Raw genomic sequence first — 18,946 nt, forward strand, 5'->3', positions numbered from 1 at the left:
TGGGAACAGAGGGGACTCCTCAGTCCCAGTACCAGCTGGTTTTGGGGTGAGGAAAATGGGGACAACCCCTCTAATCCTGGATTTTTTAGGGGTGGGAGCAGCAGGGACCCCCCTCTAATCCTGGATTTTTTAGGGATGGGAACAGCAGGGACCCCCAGTCCCAGTCCCAGTTCTTTTTGGGGTGGGGATCCCCCCAGTCCCAGCTCTTTTTGGGGTGGGAACAGCAGCGACCCCTCCCTCTATTCTCTGATTTTTGCCCATTTTTACCCCAGGATTGATTCCCCTGACATGGGGAGGGTTTTGGGGTGCAGGAGGGGGGCCCCCAAAGCGGGGATAAAGCAACCAGAATTTTGTTTATTGATCACTTCAATCCCTGCCTCCCGCCGGATCCGCTGGGGCCGACACCGGAGGAGAAACAATGGTTTAAAAAAAAAAAAAAAAAAAAAAAAAGAAGTCCAACAAAATAAATGTAAATAAATTAAACTCCCAATGAGTCCCACGGACCCAGGCCAGAGGTGCCTGCCCACGGTACTTGGAAAAAAAATCAAATAAAAAGGGGGAGTAAAAATGAGAAAAGGTCCAAAAAAAGTACAAAAAAAAAAAAAAAAAAAAAAAGAACCACAATCACGAGTGTCTGGAAAAATAACACCGAGGGTGGAAAAGCAGAGGCAAACACGGATGGGAGGAGGGGGGAGAGGCCCGGGGGGATCCCGGGGACAGGAACGGGACATGCACGAAGCGAGGGGGACAGGAGGGTCCCCAAGGCCAAGGACCCCTGACTGCAGGGTTGGTGACACCAGCAGCGCCCAGTTTGGGGACACTGGAAATTCCAGAGGGGGGTGAGGAGATGGGAGAGAACCTGGGGGGCCACAACCAGGATTTGGGGAAGGTTCTACAACCCCCCACTCTCCCTCTCCTCAAAACACATTTTAAACCAGTCCAACCCCGCGAAGAACCCACAAATCCAAGTCCAGAGCTCCACAAACCCCCGTCAGATCTCCTCCACTCCGTGAGCAAAGATCATAACGAGCCCCGGCTCCAGCACCATGTCCTCCCCCATGTGCTGGTTCTCGCAGGCCATCACCACCACGGCCTGCTTGCCGGGGATGCGTTTGGCCACGTAGTTCTCGTAGTAGCGCCGGTTCATCTGGCGCGTCTCCAGCGTGGCCAGCCCCTGCGGCCAGTTGCGCTCGTGGGCGTTCTCGATGAGCTCGTTGGTGATGGAGGCCGGGCAGCCGCTCTCCACCAGCGAGCGTTTGATGACGGCCTGGAGCACGGCGTCGGGAGTGGAGATCATCCCGCCCCAGCGCGTCACCCGGGCGGGCTGCAGGGAGTTCACCCACCTGTGGGGACAGGGACGGGGTCAGGGGGGTCACAGGGGTCAGGGAGTTCACCCACCTGCGGGGACAGGGACGGGGTCAGGGGGGGTCACACACCTGGGGGGACAGGGACGGGGTCAGGGGGGTCACACAGCTGGGGGACAGGGAGTTCACCCACCTGCGGGGACACGGACGGGGTCAGGGTGTGGCTTTTGGGGGGTCACACACTTGGGGGACAGGGACGGGGTCAGGGGGGTCACACACCTGGGGGGACAGGGACAGGGGTTACACATCTGGGGGGACGCTTGGGGGACAGGGGGGTCACACACCTGGGGGACAGGGACAGGGGTTACACATCTGGGGGGGACACTTGGGGGACAGGGGAGTCACACACCTGGGGGACACACGGGAGGTCAGGGAGGTCACACACCTGGGGGGAATTTGGGATGGGGATTTGGGGTGGGGGTTTGGGGGGGGTCACCCACCTGGGGGGACATGGAGGGTCAGGGAGTTCACCCACTTGGGGGACAGGGACAGGGTCAGGGGGGTCACACACCTGGGGGACAGGGACAGGGGTCAGGGTGTGGGTTTGGGGGGGGGTCACACACCTGGGGGGACACACAGGGATCAGGGGGTCACACACCTTGGGGGGACAGGGAGGGGGTCAGGGGGGTCACACACCTGGAGGGTCAGGGACAGAGGGTCAGGGTGGGGGTTTGGGGGGGTCACACACCTGGGGGGACACATGGGGGGACAGAGATGGAGGTTTGGGGTGCAGTTTGGGGGTCACTCACCTGGGGGGACAGGGATGGGGGTTTGGGGTGGGATCATGGAGGTTCACACACCTGGGGGGCACATGGGGGTCAGGGGGGTCACACACCTGGGGGACACATGGGGGGACAGGGATGGGGACTTGGGGTGGGATCATGGAGGTTCACCCACCTGCGGGGACAGGGACGGGGTCAGGGGGGGTCACACACATGGGGGACAGGGAGTTCACCCACCTGCGGGGACAGGGACAGGGGTTACACATCTGGGGGGACACATGGGGGACAGGGGGGTCACCCACCTGGGGGGACAGGGACGGGGTCAGGGGGGTCACACACATGGGGGACAGGGAGTTCACCCACCTGCGGGGACAGGGACAGGGGTTACACATCTGGGGGGACACATGGGGGACAGGGGGGTCACCCACCTGCGGGGACAGGGACGGGGTCAGGGGAGTCACACACCTGGGGGGACAGGGACGGGGTCAGGGTGTGGGTTTGGGGGGGGTCACACACCTGGGGGACAGGGACGGGGTCAGGGGGGTCACACACTTGGGGGACAGGGACAGGGTCAGGGTGTGGGTTTGGGGGGCCCACACACATGGGGGAGTCAGGGACGGGGTCGGCGGGGTCACCCACAAAAACCGACAAATTTCCGTCCAAAATCTACAAATTTCCCTCAGAAAAGGGCAGATTTCCCTCAGAAAGTGAAGTTTTTTCCTCAGAAAATGACAAATTTCCCTCAGAAAATGACAATTTTCCCCCAGAAAAGGCCAAGTTTCCTTCAGAAAAGGCCAAGTTTCCCTCAGAAAAGGGCAGATTTCCCCCAGAAAAGGCCAAGTTTCCCTCAGAAAATTACAATTTTCCCTCAGAAAAGGCCCGATTTCCTTCTGAAAATGACATATATCCCTCAGAAAAGGCCAAGTTTCCCCCAGAAAATGACAGATTTCCCTCAGAAAATGACAATTTTCCCTCAGAAAATGACATTTTTTCCTCAGAAAATGACAATTTCCCCAGAAAAGGCTATTTTTTCCTCAGAAAATGACAATTTCCCTCAGAAAAGGCCCAATTTCCTCCAGAAAAGGCCAAATTTCCCCAGAAAAGGCCATTTTTCCCTCAGAAAATGACAATTTCCCCAGAAAAGGCCACTTTTCCCTCAGAAAATGACATTTTTCCCCCAGAAAAGGCCCAATTTCCCCCAGAAAAGGCCCAATTTCCCCCAGAAAAGGCCTGGTTTCCCCAGAAAAGGCTCAGTTTCCCTCAGAAAAGGCCATTTTTCCCTCAGAAAATGACAATTTCCCCCAGAAAAGGCCAAGTTTCCCTCAGAAAATCACAATTTCCCCAGAAAGGCCCGGTTCCCCTCAGAAAAGGCCAAATTTCCCTCAGAAAAGGCCAATTTCCCTCAGAAAAGGCCAAGTTTCCCTCAGAAAATAACAATTTCCCCCAGAAAAGGCCAATTTTCCCTCAGAAAATGACAATTTCCCCAGAAAAGGCCCGGTTCCCCTCAGAAAAGGCCACGTTTCCCTCAGAAAATGACAATTTCCCCCAGAAAAGGCCGTTTTTCCCTCAGAAAAGGCCAAGTTTCCCTCAGGAAACGGCAATATTCCCTCAGAAAATGACAATTTCCCTCAGAAAAGGCCCAATTTCCCCCAGAAAAGGCCCGGTTTCCCTGAGAAAAGGCCAAGTTTCCCTCAGAAAAGCCCGGTTCCCCTCAGAAAAGGCCAAGTTTCCCCCAGAAAAGGCCATTTTTCCCTCAGAAAACGATAAATTTTCCTCAGAAAAGGCCATTTTTCCCTCAGAAAATGACAATCTCCCCCAGAAAAGGCCCGGTTCCCCTGCCCAGCACTCACTCCAGGATCTCGTTGTACTCGATGGTCTCCTCCAGGTTCTGCAGGTTGGGGTTGACGCTGCGGATCGCCCGCATGTACGCCTTGAGCAGCTGGATGTCCCTTTTCTGGGAGGGATGGAAAAGGGTCAGGAATGGGAATGGGATTGGGATTGGGATTGGGATTGGGAATGGGATTGGGGATTGGGGACAGGATTGGGAATGGGGGTGGGAATGGGGTTGGGAATGGGATTGGGAATGGGGATTGGGAACAGGATTGGGGATTGGATTGGGAATTGGGGATGGGAATGGGATCGGGAATGAGACTGGGGATTGGGAATGGGGACGGCAATGGGATTGTGGATTGGAAATGGGATTGGGGATGGGAACAGGATTGGGGATTGGGAATGGGATTGGGAATGAGACTGGGGATTTGGGTTGGGATTGGGGATCGGGAATGAGACTGGGGATTTGGAATGGGATTGGGAATGGGATTGGGAATGGCAACAGAAACGGGATTGGGAATGGGAAGGAGAATGGGATTGGGAATGGGGAACGGGATTGGGGACTGGGAACGGGAATGGGATTGGGAATGGGAACAGGAACGGGATTGAGAATGGGATTGGGACTGGGAATGGCATTGAGAATGGGATGGGATTGGGAATGGGATTGGGAATGGGGATGGAGATGGGATGAGATTGGGAATGGGAGTAGGACTGGGAATGGAATTGGGAACAGAATTGGGAAACAGAAATGGGGATGGAAATGGGATTGGGAAACAGCAATGGGACTGGGAATGGGAACGGGAATGGGATGGCACTGGGATTGGGATTGGAAATGGGATTGGGAACGGGAATGGGAAACAGGAATGGGATTGGGAATGGAATGGGATTGGGAATGGGATTGGGAATGGGATTGGGAAGGGGAATGACCCCGACAACCCGGCCCAGCCCCGCACGGCCACGCTCAGCCCAATTTTCTGGGATTCTGGAGCCCAAACCCCCAAACCTTCCCCTTCCCAACCCAACCCAACCCTGCCACTCCTGGAGCGCCCACCTGACCCACCCAACCCCCACCTTCCCCCAGCCACTTCTCCCCTATTCTTCAGCATTTTGGTGTCCAATCCACCCAATCTCAGCCAGCCCTGACACACTCCTGGCACACTCCTGGCACTCCTGTCACTCTCCTGGCACTCCTGGCACTCCTGTCACTCTCCTGGCACTCCTGGCACACTCCTGGCACTCTCCTGGCACTCCTGTCACTCTCCTGGCACTCCTGGCACACTCCTGGCACTCTCCTGGTACACTCCTGTCACTCTCCTGACACTCCTGTCACTCTCCTGACACTCCTGGCACACTCCTGGCACACTCCTGGCACACTCCTGGCACTCCTGGCCCCACCTGCTCGGCCAGCTGGTGCTTGTGCTCGGCCGAGGTTTTCTCCAGCTCGGCGATCCGGGTCTGCTGCTGCTGCACCACCGAGCGCAGGTGCTTGATGCAGTTGTGGTTGGGCAGCTCATCCTTGGGCATCTCCAAGCTGCCAGCAGCAGAGGGGAAAAAATTGGAGATATCAAATTAGGAGGAATTTGCACCTTCCTGAGCTAATCCAGGTGTGGCAGAGCCTGAGTGCCAGATCCCATTGTCAGGCTCCTTCCCTGAACCTGTGACCGCTCTGCACCCATTCCAGTGCTCGTCCAGTGCTCATCCCCATCCCGTGCCCATCCTGTACCCACCCTGCCGCCATCCTGTGCCCATCCTGCTGCCATCCTGTGTCCATCCCAGTGCCCTTTCTGTGTCCATGCCATGGCCATCCCCATCCTCAACCGGTGTCCATCCCCACCCTGTGTCCATCCCAGGTCCATCACAGTGCCCATCCTGTGTCCAACCCAGTGCCCAAGCTGGTGCCATCTCGTGTCTATCCTAGTATCCATTCTGGTGCCAATCTGTGTCCATCTCATTGCCCATCCCATGTCCATCCCCATCCTGTGTCCATGCCACGTCTATCCCATTGCCCATCCTGTGCCCATCCCATGTCCATCCCCATCCCACGTCCATCTCCATCCTGTGCCCACCCCAGCGCCCATCCCCATCCTGTGTCCCTCTCATTGCCCATCCTGTGCCCATCCCATGTCCATCCCAGTGTCCATCCTGTGTCCATCCTGTGCCCATCCCAGTGCCCATCCCATGTCCATTCCCATCCTCTGTCCATCCCATTGCCCATCCCAGTGCCCATCCCATGTCCATCCCCATCCTTTGTCCATCCCATGTCCACCCCAATGCCCATCCCATGTCCATCCCCATGCTCTGTCCATCCCATGTCTATCCCATTGCCCATCCTGTGCCCATCCCACATCCACCCCCATCCCATGTCCATCCCAGTGTCCATCCCATTGCCCAACTTGTGTCCATCCCCATCTTGTGTCCACCCCAGTGCCCATCCCATGTCCATCCCGTGTCCATCCCAGTGCCCACCCCACTGCCCATCCTATGCCCATCCCACTGCCCATCCCATGTCCATCCCAGTGCTGTGCTCATCCCATTGCCCATCCTGTGTCCACCCCAGTGCTCAACCCATGTCCATCCCCATCCTGTGTCCATCCCATTGCCCATCCCACTGCCCATCCCATTGCCCATTCTGTGTCCATCCCATTGCCCATCCCACTGCCCATCCCATTGCCCGTCCCGTGTCCATCCCATTGCCCAACTTGTGTCCATCCCATGTCCATCCTCTGTCCATCCCATTGCCCATCCTGTGCCCACCCCATTGCCCATCCTTTGTCCATCCCAGTGCCCATCCTGTGTCCATCTCAGTATCCATCCCATGTCCATCTCCATCCTGTGCCCACCCCAGTGTCCATCCCGTGTCCATCTCAATGACCATCCCATGTCCATCCATTGCTCATTCTGTGTCCATCTCAGTGCCCATCCCCATCCCATGTCCATCCCATTGCCAATCCTGTGTCCATCCCAGTGCCCATCTCATGTCCATCCCTATGCTCTGTCCATCCCATTGCCCAGTTTGTGTCCATCCCCATCCTGTGTCCATCTCATTGCTCATCCTGTGTCCATCCCACTGCCCATCCCAGTTCCCATCCCGTGTCCATCCCAGTGCCCATCCCACTGCCCATCCCATGTCCATCCCAGTGCCCATCCTGTGCCCATCCCACTGCCCATCCCATGATCATCCCAGTGTCCATCCAGTGCCCACCCCAGTGCCCATCCCGTGTCCATCCTGTGCCCACCCCAGTGCCCATCCCATGTCCGTTCTGTGTCCATCCCACTGCCCATCCCATGTCCATCCAGTGCCCACCCCAGTGCCCATCCCATGTCCATCCCGTGTCCATCCCACTGACCATCCCATGTCCATCCTGTGCCCACCCCATGCCCATCCCCTCCCCGTGCCCATCCCATTGCCCATCCAGCACCCATCCCATGTCCATCCCATGTCCATCCTGTGCCCACCCCATGCCCATCCCCTCCCAGTGCCCATCCCCTCCCAGTGCCCATCCCATTGCCCATCCAGCACCCATCCCATGTCCATCCCAGTGCCCACCCCATGCCCACCCCCATCCCTGTCCCCTCCCTCACCCGCATCCCTGCTCGCAGGTGACGGGCCGCTTGGGGTTGTGCTCGCAGTCGTTGAGGTGAGCCATGAGGTTGTCGAGGCGCACCACGGCCGTGCAGCCGAAGACGGCGTTGTCGCAGGTGATCTGCAGCTTGGACAGCATGTTGCGCATGATGCGCGGCACCGGGCGCAGGTGGGCCACCGTCACCACGCTGCGGTCCACGGGGCACGTCTGCTGCTGCGAGAACCACTGCGTGATGCACGCATTGCAGAAGGCGTGCTCGCAGTGCGGCGCCTGCGGGGAACCAGCCGGAGTCAGCGCGGCACGGCGGGGTCGGGGATTGAGGTGGGGGAGTGGGGACAGGGGGGGAGGGATCCCTACCTGAACCCTGAGTGTCACCTGTGCTCATTCAGAAATGGGATTGTTGGGTTTGCGGGTTTGAGCTGGGGGAGTGGGGCCAGGATGGGAGGGATCCCTGACAGAGAGTTGAGTGTCACCTCTGCTCCTTCAGAAATGGGAGTGTTGGGTTTGGGGGAATTGTCCTGGGGCAGTGGGGACAGGATGGAAGAGATCCCCAGTGGGGAGCTGAGTGTCACCTCTGCTCATTCAGAGATGGGATTGTTGGGTTTGGGGAAAACTGCCCGGATCATCAAGTCCAGGATGTGAGGGATTCCCAGAGAGGAACTGAGTGTCACCTCTGCTCCTTCAGACATGGGATCATCCATGGGATTGTTCATGGGATCACTGAATTTGGGGAAAACCACACAGATCATCAAGTCCAGGATGTGAGGGATGCCTGACAGAGAGCTGAGTGTCATCTCTGCTCCTTGAGAAATGGATTGTTGAGTTTGGGGGAATTGTCCTGGGGCAGCGGGTCCAGGATGGGAGGGATCCCTGCCAGGGAGCTGAGTGTCACCCCCCCCAGCAGAGCTGAGTGTCACCTGTGCTCATTCAGAAATGGGAGTGTTGGGTTTGGGGGAATCATCCTGGATCATCAAGTCCAGGATGGGAGGGATCCCTGACAGAGAGCTGAGTGTCACCTCTGCTCCTTGAGAAATTGGATTGTTGGGTTTGGGGAAAACTTCTTGGATCATCAAGTCCAGGATGTGAGGGATCCCTGACAGAGAGCTGAGTGTCACCTGTGCTCCTTCAGAGATGGGATCATCCATGGGATTGTTCATGGGATCACTGAATTTGGGGAAAACCACACAGATCATCAAGTCCAGGATGTGAGGGATGCCTGACAGAGAACTGAGTGCCACCTCTGTTCTTCAGTCATGGCATCATTCATGGAATCACTCATGGGATCACTGATTTAGGGAAAACCACCCAGATCATCAAGTCCAGGACGTGAGGGATCCCCAGCAGAGCTCTGAGTGCCATCTCTGCTCCTTCAGAGATGGGATTGTTGGGTTTGGGGAAAACTGCCTGGATCAGCGGGTCCAGGATGGGAGGGATCCCTGCCAGAGATCTGAATGTCACCTCTGCTCATTCAGTCATGGGATCACTCATGGGATCGTTCAAAGGATCGCTCATGAAATCACTCATGGGATCACTGAATTTGGGGAAAACCACCTGGATCATCAAGTCCAGGATATGAGTGATCCCTATCAGGGAGCTGAGTGTCACCTCTGCTCCTTCACTCCTGGGATCATCCATGGGATCAATGCTTTAGGGAAAACTGCCTGGATCATCGAGTCCAGGATGTGAGGGATCGCCAGCAAAGAGCTGAGTGTCACCTCTGCTCCTTCACTCATGGAATCACTCCTGGGATCACTCACAGGATTGCTCATGAAATCACTCATGGGATCACTGAATTTGGGGAAAACCACCTGGATCATCAAGTCCAGGATGTGAGTGATCCCTATCAGGGAGCTGAGTGTCACCTCTGCTTCTTGAGAAATGGGATCACTCATGAGTTCACTGATTTAGGGAAAACTGCCTGGGTTAGCGGGTCCAGGATGTGAGGGATCCCCAGCAGAACTGAGTGTCACCTCTGCTCCTTCAGAAATGGGATTGTTGGGTTTGGGGGAATCGTCCTGGATCATCAAGTCCAGGATGGGAGGGATCCCCAGAGGGGAGCTGAGTGTCATCTCTGCTCCTTGAGAAATGGGATCACTGAATTTGGGGAAAACCCCCCACATCATCAAGTCCAGAATGGGAGGGATCCCTGACAGAGAGCTGAGTGTCACCTCTGCTCATTCAGAAATGGGAGTGTTGGGTTTGGGGGAATTGTCCTGGGTCAGTGGGGACAGGATGGAAGAGATCCCCAGCAAAGAGCTGAGTGCCACGTCTGCTCCTTGAGAAATGGGATCATCCATGGGATCACTCCTGGGATCATTCACGGGATTGATCATGGGATCACCCATGGAATCACTGAATTTGGGAAAAATCTCTCAGATCACCGAGTCCAAGCTGTGTCCAGTCCCCATCAGAGCCCTGAGTGCCACCTCTGCTTGTTCACTCCTGGGATCACTCCAGGGATCACTCATGGGATCACTCATGAGATCACTCCAGGGATCACTCATGGGATCACTCATGGAATCTCACATGGCATTGGTCATGGAATCATTCACAGGATCACTCATGGGATCATTCACAGAATCATTCATGGAATAATTCCTGGATTCACTCATGGGATCACTCATGGGATCATTCGCTCATGGGATCACTGAATTTGGGAAAATCCTCCTGGATCATCAAGTTCAACTCATGGCTGATCCCCACCAGAGCCCTGAGTGCCAGCTCTGCTCTCTCATTCCTGGGATCACTCCTGGGATCACTCCTGGGATCATTCACAGAATCATTCATGGAATAATTCCTGAATTCACTCCTGGGATCATTCACAGGATCGCCCATGGAAACACTAAATTTGGGAATATCCTCCCAGATTGAGTCCACCCCGTGCCTGATGCCCAGGTGAGCCCAGGTGTGCCCAGGTGAGCCCACGTGTGCTCAGGTGTGCCCCAGGTGTCCCCAGGTGTGTTCAGGCCCTCCCAGGTGTGCTCAGGTGTCCCCAGGCCCTCCCAGGCCCTCCCAGGTGAGCTGTACCTGCACGGGCTCCTCCAGCACCCCGCTGCAGATGGGGCAGATCAGATCCTCGTCCACGTCCCCCTGGAATCGAGCCACATCATAGCCCATCGCTGTCACCTGTCACCGGCACCGCCCTGAGGGACAGGGACACCAGGGAGTGAGGGGGGACAGCCAAAAAAAACATCCAAAACAAACATCCCAAAACATCCCAAAACAAACATCCTAAAACACCCCAAAACATCCCACAACAAACACCCCAAAACATCCTGGGTATGAGGGGCTGGAAACATCCTGAAACATCCTGGGAATGAGGGGGGAACATCCCACAACAAACATCTCAAAACATCCCAAAACAAACATCCCAAACATCGTGGGAATATGGGACTGGAAACATCCCAAAACATCCTGGGAATGTGGGACCAGAAATATCCCAAAACATCCTGGGAATGTGGGAACAGAAATATCCCAAAACATCCTGGGAATGTGGGGGGAAACATCCCAAAACATCCTGGGAATGTGGAACTGGAATCATCCCAAAACATCCTGGGAATGTGGAACTGGAATCATCCCAAAACATCCTGGGAATGTGGGACCAGAAAAATCCCAAAATATCCTGGGAATGTTGGCACGGGGTCGGGGTCAGGAACATCCTGGGACCTGAAACATCCCAGGATTGTGGGACCACAAAAATCCCAAAACATCCTGGGAATGAGGGGCTGGAAACATCCTGAAGCATCCTGGGAATGTGGGACCTGAAAAATCCCAAAACATCCTGGGAATGTGGGACCAGGGTGGGTTTTAGGGTGGGTTTGGGGTGGAATTTTGGGGGGGGGTAGGGTGGATTTTGGGGGGGTTTTGAGGGGTTTTAGGGTGGGTTTGGGGGGTTTTTAGGGGGAGGTTGGGGTGCGTTTTAGGGGGGTTTAGGGTGAATTTTGGGGTGGATTTTGGGGGGTTGGTTTGGTCTGTGGGATGTGGGACAGCGCACCCCAAGCCCGGCACTCCCAGGAAATTCCCTCCTGAGCTCCCCCGGCCCTGCCCCGGCCGTTGGTGCTCTCGGGGACATCAAAGGGGTGACAAAGTGACAAAGTGACAAAGTGACAGAGTGACAAAGGGCCCCTGAGGAGTCCCCGCCCTAAACCCCACGGGAGGGAGGGGGAGGGGCAGGAGGGGGAGGGGAGCACATCTGGACACGGCCCCGGGCTCGGGAGCTGCGAGGGGACCCGGGAATTCCAGCTGTGCCCAACCAGGGGTTCCAGCTGTGCCCACACCAGGGGTTCCAGCTGTGCCCACACCAGGGGTTCCAGCTGTGCCCAACCAGGGATTCCAGCTGTGCCCAACCAGGGGTTCCAGATGTGCCCACACCAGGGGTTCAGCCAGATGTGGGGCCCTCCAGCACCGTGGCACCAGCCAGCTGTGCTCCTCATCCAGCTGTGCCCATCCAGATGTGTGCCCCAATCCAGATGTGCTCCCCATCCAGCTGTGTCCAGATGTGCACCCATCCAGATGTGCCCAGATGTGCTCCCCATCCAGCTGTGTGCCAGATGTGTGCCCGCCCAGATGTGCCCATCCAAATGTGCCCAGATGTGCGCTCCATCCAGCTGTGCACACCATCCAGCTGTGCACCCCATCCAGCTGTGTTCCAGATGTGCCCATCCAGCTGTGCACCCCATCCAGCTGTGTTCCAGCTGTGCCCATCCAGCTGTGTTCCAGATGTGCCCATCCAGATGTGCCCAGATGTGTGCCCCATCCAGCTGTGCCCATCCAGATGTTCACTCTATCCAGCTGTGCCCAGCTGTGCCCCATCCAGCTGTGCTCCTTATCCAGCTGTGTCCCAGCTGTGCCCCCATCCAGCTGTGCCCCAGATGTGCACCCACCCAGATGTGTGCTCATCCAGCTCTGCCCATCCAGCTGTGTTCCAGATGTGCCCCCATCCAGCTGTGCCCCAGCTGTGCCCCCATCCAGATGTGCCCCCATCCAGCTGTTCCCCAGATGTGCCCCCATCCAGATGTGCCCCCATCCAGCTGTGTACCCATCCAGCTGTGCCCCAGATGTGTCCCATCCAGATGTGCCCCCATCCAGCTGTGCAGCCCCCCCGATGTTCCCCAGCCCCCGCTGGCACAGGGACAGATGCCAGGCCCCGCCCTGGTGACACTCCCGGACTTTGTCCCCTCCCTGTGTCCCCTCCCGCCCGGAGCTCCGGGGAATCCCCGAGCAACAACGGCAACAACGGCCGCGGGTGGGGCTGGCACGGCCCCAAAACCCTCCTGAACAGCCCCAAAATCCTCCCCAAATCAGCCCCAAACCCTCCTCAACAACCCCTAATCCTCCTGAGCAACCCCAAACCCTCCTGAACAGCCCCAAACCCCTCCCCAAATCATCCCCAAACCCTCCTGAGCAACCCCAAACCCTCCTGAACAACCCAAAATCCTCCCCAAATCATCCCCAAACCCTCCTGAACAGCCCCAAGCCCTCCTGAGCAACCCCAAACCCTCCCCAGCCCATCCCCAACGCCCCCAAACCCTCCTGAACAGCCCCAAAATCCTCCCCAAATCATCCCCAAATCCTCCTGAACAGCCCCAAACCCTCCTGAACAACCCAAAATCCTCCCCAAATCCTCCCCAAACCCTCCTCAACAACCCCAAATCCTCCTGAGCAACCCCTAATCCTCCCCAGCCCATCCCAAATGCCCTCAAACCCTCCTGAACAGCCCCAAAAATCCTCCCCAAATCATCCCCAAACCCTCCTCAACAACCCCAAAATCCTCCCCAAATCATCCCCAAACCCTCCTCAACAACCCCAAAATCCTCCCCAAATCATCCCCAGCCCATCCCCAAGGACCCCAAACCCTCCTGAACCCTCCTGAACCACCCCAAAATCCTCCTGAGCAACCCCAAATCCTCAACAGCCCCAAACCCTCCCCCAAATCCTTCCCAAACCCTCCCCAAATCCTCTCTTAACAGCCCCAAAATCCTCCCCAAGGACCCCAAATCCTCCCCAATCCCCTCAACGATCCCAAACCTTCCCCAAGGGCCCCAAATCTTCCCCAGCCCATCCCCACTGGTCCCAGACCCTCCCCAGCCCTTCCCAACGGGATCAGAGCGGCTGGGGAGGAATCTCAGAGCCCTGGGCACAGCCAGGACCCTCCCAAAAATTCCTTTGGGATCCTCCCCAAATTCCTCTTGATTCTTCCCAAATTCCCTGGAATTCTCCCAAAATTCCATTTATTCTCCTTGGGATTCTCCCAAATTCCTCAGGATTGACCTCAAATTCCTCAGCATTCTTCCCAAATACCTTTTGGATTCTCCCCAAATTCTTTGAGATTCTCCCCAAATTTCCTGGAATCATCTTCCCCAAATTCCATTTTATTCTCCTTGGGATTTTCCTCACATTCCTTTTGGATTCTCCCCAAATTCCTCTAGGACTGACCTCAAATTCCTTCAAATTCACCCCAAATTCCTCTTGGATTCTCCCCAAATTCTTTGAGATTCTGCTCAAATTCTTTGGGATTCTCAATTTTCAATTTTCCTCTGGATTCCCCTCAAATTCCTCTGGATTCCCCCAAAATTCCTTTGAGATTCTCCTTGGGATTCTCCCAAATTCCTCAGGAATTCTCCCAAATTCCTCAGGAATTCTCCCCAAATTCCTCAGGATTGTCCTCAAATTCCTTCAACTTCACCCCAAATTCCTCTTGGATTCTCCCCAAATTCTTTGAGATTCTCCTCAAATTCTTTGGAATTCTCAATTTTCAATTTTCCTCAGGATTCCTTCCAAATTCCTCTGGATTCCCTCAAAATTCCTTCAAATTCACCCCAAATTCCCCGGAATTCTCCCAAAATTCCATTTATTCTCCTTGGGATTCTCCTCAAATTCCTTTGATTCCTTTCTTGGAATTCACAGTTCTCCAATTTCCCTGGAAATTTTTGGGAATTCCTGTGAATTTTTGGGAATTCCTGTGAATTTTTGGGAATTCCCAGCTCCCTCCCCAGGCAAAAGTTCCAACCCAACCTCTGGAATTCCAGGAATTCACCCCAAAACCCATTTATTCCAAAGGGAAAAATTAAATCCCTGGGGAAAAAAAAAAACTGGAAAAAAAGCAGGATTGGAAGAATTCCCATGGAAAAAATAAAATAAAATTAAATGAAATAAAATGAAATAAAATAAAATAAAATAAAATAAAATAATAAAGTAAAATAAAAATAAAATAATAAAATAATAAAATATAAAATAAAACACAATAAAATAAAATAAAATAAATAAAGCAAAATAAAATTAAAATAAAATTAAAATAAAATAAAATTTTAAAAATAAAAATAAAATAAAATTATAAAATAAAATACAATAAAATAAAAAATAAAATAAAAATAAAATTAAATAAAATTTAAAATACAATAAAATAAAGTAAAATAAAAATTTAAAAAATAATTAAATTAAATTAAATTTTTAAAAAATGAAATAAAAATTAAAAATATAAATATAAAAAAATAAAAATAAATCAAATAAAATAAAATTTTTAAAAATTAAAATAAAGATAAAATTTAAAAATAATATAAGATAAAAATAATAAAATAAAATAAAAACGAAATAAAATATAAAATAAAATAAAATTAAAATTAAATAAAAATTAAATTAAATAAAATTTTTAAATAATTAAATAAAAATTAAAATAAAAAATAAAATAAATTAAAATAAAATTAAAATAAAATTTGAAAAAATTAAAATAAAAATAAAATAAAATAAAATTTTAAAAAATTAAAATAAAAATAAAATTTAAAAATAATATGAAATAAAATAAAAAATAAAAAAATACAATAAAAACAAAAATACAATAAAATATTAAATAAAATAAAAAATTAAATTAAATAAAATATAAAATTAAATTAAATTAAATTAAATTAAATTAACTCTGGCTTTACCTCCTGCAGCAGAATTCCTCCTGGAATGATGCAGGGCTGGGCTGGCCTCACTCTGAGCAGGGAATTCCTCCCAAATTCCCATTTTTCCCTCTCCTCTCCCACAGCAAGGTCCTGGAGGATGGATCTGCTCCCAGAAAAGAGAAAAAAAATGGAAAAATGAGGGAAAGGAGCTGGGAACTCCTGGGAAAGGCACCTGGAGGAGGAAATTCCTGAGAATTCCCAGCTGGGGGAGAAATTCCCCCGGTTCTGGGAGGGTTTTTTTGGGAATTTTGGGAATGACAGAGCCCCTGGATGGGAACAGGACAGGGATCCAGGATCAGGAATTTGGGAATTGCAAACCAGTGGGATCCAGGCTTAAAAATTTGGGAATTCCAGCCCTAATTCCAGTGGGATTCACACTCAGGAATTTGGGAATTCCAGCCCTAATTCCAGTGGGATTCACACTCAGGAATTTGGGAATTCCAGCCCCATTTCCAGAGGGATTCAGGGATTCATGCTCAAAAATTTGGGAATTCCAAGCCCCAATCCCAGTGGGATCAGGGGAGTCACACTCAGAAATTTGGGAATTCCCAGCCTCATTTCCAGTGGCATTGAGGGATCCATTCTCAAAAATTTGGGAATTCCCAGCCCTGTTCCCACTGGGATCAGAAGGATCCACACTCAGAAATTTGGGAATTCCAGCCCAGTGGAATCCAGGCTCAAAAATTTGGGAATCCCAGCCCCAATCCCAGTGGGATCCAGGCCAAAAAAATTGGGAATTCCAGCCCCAATCCCAGTAGGATCAGAGGGATCCACACTCAGGAATTTGGGAATTCCAGCCCAGTGAGATCACAGGGAATCAGGTTTAAAAATTTAGGAATTCCAGCTCCAATCCCAATAGGATCAGGGATCCAATCTCAAAAATTTGGGAATTCCAGCCCAGTAGGATCAGAAGGATCCACACTTGGATCTTTGGGAATTCCAGTCCTGTTTCTAATGGGATCCAGGCCCAAAAATTTGAGAATTCCAAGCCCCATTTCCAGTTGGATCCAAACCCAGAAATTTGGGAATTCCAGTGCCATTCCAGTAGGATCCAGGCCAAAAAAATTGGGAATTCCAGCCCCAATCCCAGTGAGATCCAGACTCAGAAATTTGGGAATTCCAGTGCCAATCCCAGTGGGATCAGAGGGATGCATGTTCAAAAATTTGGGAATTCCAGCCCCATTTCCAGTGGAATACACATTCAGAAATCTGGGAATTCCAACCCAGTGAGATCAGAGGGATCCACCCTTGGATCTCTGGGAATTCCAGCCCCAATCCCAGTGGGATCAGAGGGATCCACACTCAGAAATTTGGGAATCCCAGCTCCAATTCCAGTGGGATTCAGGGATCCAGACTCAAAAATTTGGGAATTCCAGCCCAGTGGAATCACAAGGATCCACACTTGGATCTTTGGGAATTCCAGTGTCAATTCCAGTAGGATCCAGGCTCAAAAATTTGGGAATTCCAGCCCCATTTCCAGAGGGATTCAGGGATTCATGCTCAAAAATTTGGGAATTCCAGCCCAGTGGGATCAGAAGGATCCACACTTGGATCTTTGGGAATTCCAGCCCTGTTTCTAATGGGATCCTGGCCCAAAAATTTGGGAATTTCCAGCCCCAATCCCAGTGGGATCAGAGGGATCCACGCTCAAATATTTGGGAATTCCAGTCCAGGGGGATCACAAGGATCCACTCCCAGAAATTTGGGAATTTCAGCCCAGTGGGATCCATTCTCAAAAATTTGGGAATTCCCAGCCCCATTCCCAATGGGATCAGGGGATTCACACTCAGAAATTTGGGAATTCCAGCCCAGTGAGATCACAGGGAATCAGGTTTAAAAATTTAGGAATTCCAGCCCCAATCCCAATAGGATCAGGGGATTCACACTCAGAAATTTGGGAATTCCAGCCCAGAAGGATCAGAAGGATCCACACTTGAATCTTTGGGAATTCCAGCCCTGTTTCTAATGGGATCCTGGCGCAAAAATTTAGGAATTCCAGCCCTAATTCCATTGGATCCATGCTCAGAAATTTGGGAATTCCAGCCCCAATCCCAGTGGGATCAGAGGGATTCACAGAGCTCATCCCAGCTCTTCCATCCTGCTAAAAACTCCTGGAAAATTTCCCAAATTTCTCTCCAAATCCGAGGTTTTCCCCTCGGAATCCAGAATGAGGGAAATGATTTTGGGTTCAGCAACGAGGGAAAAACCAACCCAGGGATTTGGGAACTCGGAATTGTGGAAATTCCAGGATTTCCCTGGAAATTTGGGGTGTTTTTAAATTTATGGCTTGGAATTCCATTATAAAAAGGTGGAAAATGAGGCTTTAATTCCACAAAAACTGCTGAGCTTGGGATCAGCTTTGAGTGCTCCCCACATTTCCCAAACTCCTCTGGATTTTTTTCCAATTTCTTCTGGATTGTTCCCAAAATTCCTCCAGATTTTCCCCAAAATTCTTTCAGACTGATCCCTGAATTCCTACAGATTTATCCCCGAATTCCCGATTTTTTTAGGGATTATTCCCCACATTCCTTTGAGATTGTCCCTCAAAATCCATGAAATTATTCCCCAAATTCCTCTGGGTTGTTCCCCCAAATTCCTTCAAATTTTCCCCAGACTTCTCAGGGTTGTTCTCCAAAATTCCTTCAAATTTTCCCCAGATTCCTCTGGATTGTTCCCCCAAATTCCTCGGGATAGTCCCGAAATTTCCCGGGGTTGTTCCACGAATTTTTTGAGATTCACCCCAAAATTCCTCGGAATTTTTCCCAAATTTCTCTGGGTTGTTCCCCCAAATTCCTCGGGCTTGTCCCCCGAATTTTTTGAGCTTTACCCCAAAATTCCTCGGAATTTTTCCCAGATTCCTTTTGATTCTCCCGGTCCCCGCCGCCCTCACTCCCGGACAATTCCCCACCGGAGCCGCTCCCGGTTTTCCCTCCCCATCCCCGGTGAGGCGCGGCCTCCACGGCCCGGTGGGGTCATTCCGTTCCATTCCTCCGCTTCCCCGGTGCCCGGTACCGCCACCGGGCCCGGCCTCCGCCTCCAACCGGCACCGCCACCGGGCCCGGCCTCCTCCTCCAACCGGCACCGGCACCTCCGCCGCTCTCCGGTCCCGGCCTCCCCCGCCCCCGCCCACCCCGGGGCTCTCTCCGCCGCCCCTCCCGCAGCCCCACGTACCGCGGCCGGCGGGCCCGGCCCGCTCGGGGCCGCTCGGGGCGCTCAGGGGCGGCCGCGGCCTCCTCCGGGCACCCCCGCCCGGCCCCGCCGCACCGGAAGTGCCGCACCGGAAGTGCCGCTCTGGCCGCGCGGGCCGGAACTCGGTGGTAAGAGTGGAGGGAGGGGGCGGGGCTTATCCGCAAAGTCCCGGCTTTTCTGCGTCGCTATTGGTTGGAGGTGCTGTGCGTCACCCGCTTTCCCGCGCGTTGATTGGTTGAGCTCGGGGACTTCCGGGAGCGCCCGCGGCGGCGGCGGCGCCGGGCCCGGTGAGCGCGCGGCGGGAGGTGCGAGCG

General features: G+C 52.9%; 1 protein-coding gene across 1 annotated transcript; it reads right to left on the bottom strand.

The window, feature by feature from the left end:
- Positions 1-334: 334 nt before the first annotated feature.
- On the bottom strand, positions 335-18,666 carry LOC117009180 (E3 ubiquitin-protein ligase NRDP1). The gene is made up of 7 exons (XM_033083423.1): positions 18,615-18,666; positions 15,423-15,546; positions 10,528-10,643; positions 7,499-7,770; positions 5,312-5,447; positions 3,937-4,040; positions 335-1,343 (listed from the first exon to the last, which is right to left on the bottom strand). Exons 3-7 carry the CDS (start codon positions 10,615-10,617, stop codon positions 992-994), a joined length of 954 nt encoding a protein of 317 aa, XP_032939314.1. The 5' UTR covers positions 10,618-10,643; positions 15,423-15,546; positions 18,615-18,666; the 3' UTR covers positions 335-991.
- Between the last annotated feature and the right edge of the window lie 280 nt (positions 18,667-18,946).

The sequence above is a fragment of the Catharus ustulatus genome, chromosome 31, assembly GCF_009819885.2.
Source record: "Catharus ustulatus isolate bCatUst1 chromosome 31, bCatUst1.pri.v2, whole genome shotgun sequence".
NCBI classification, from domain to species: domain Eukaryota; kingdom Metazoa; phylum Chordata; class Aves; order Passeriformes; family Turdidae; genus Catharus; species Catharus ustulatus.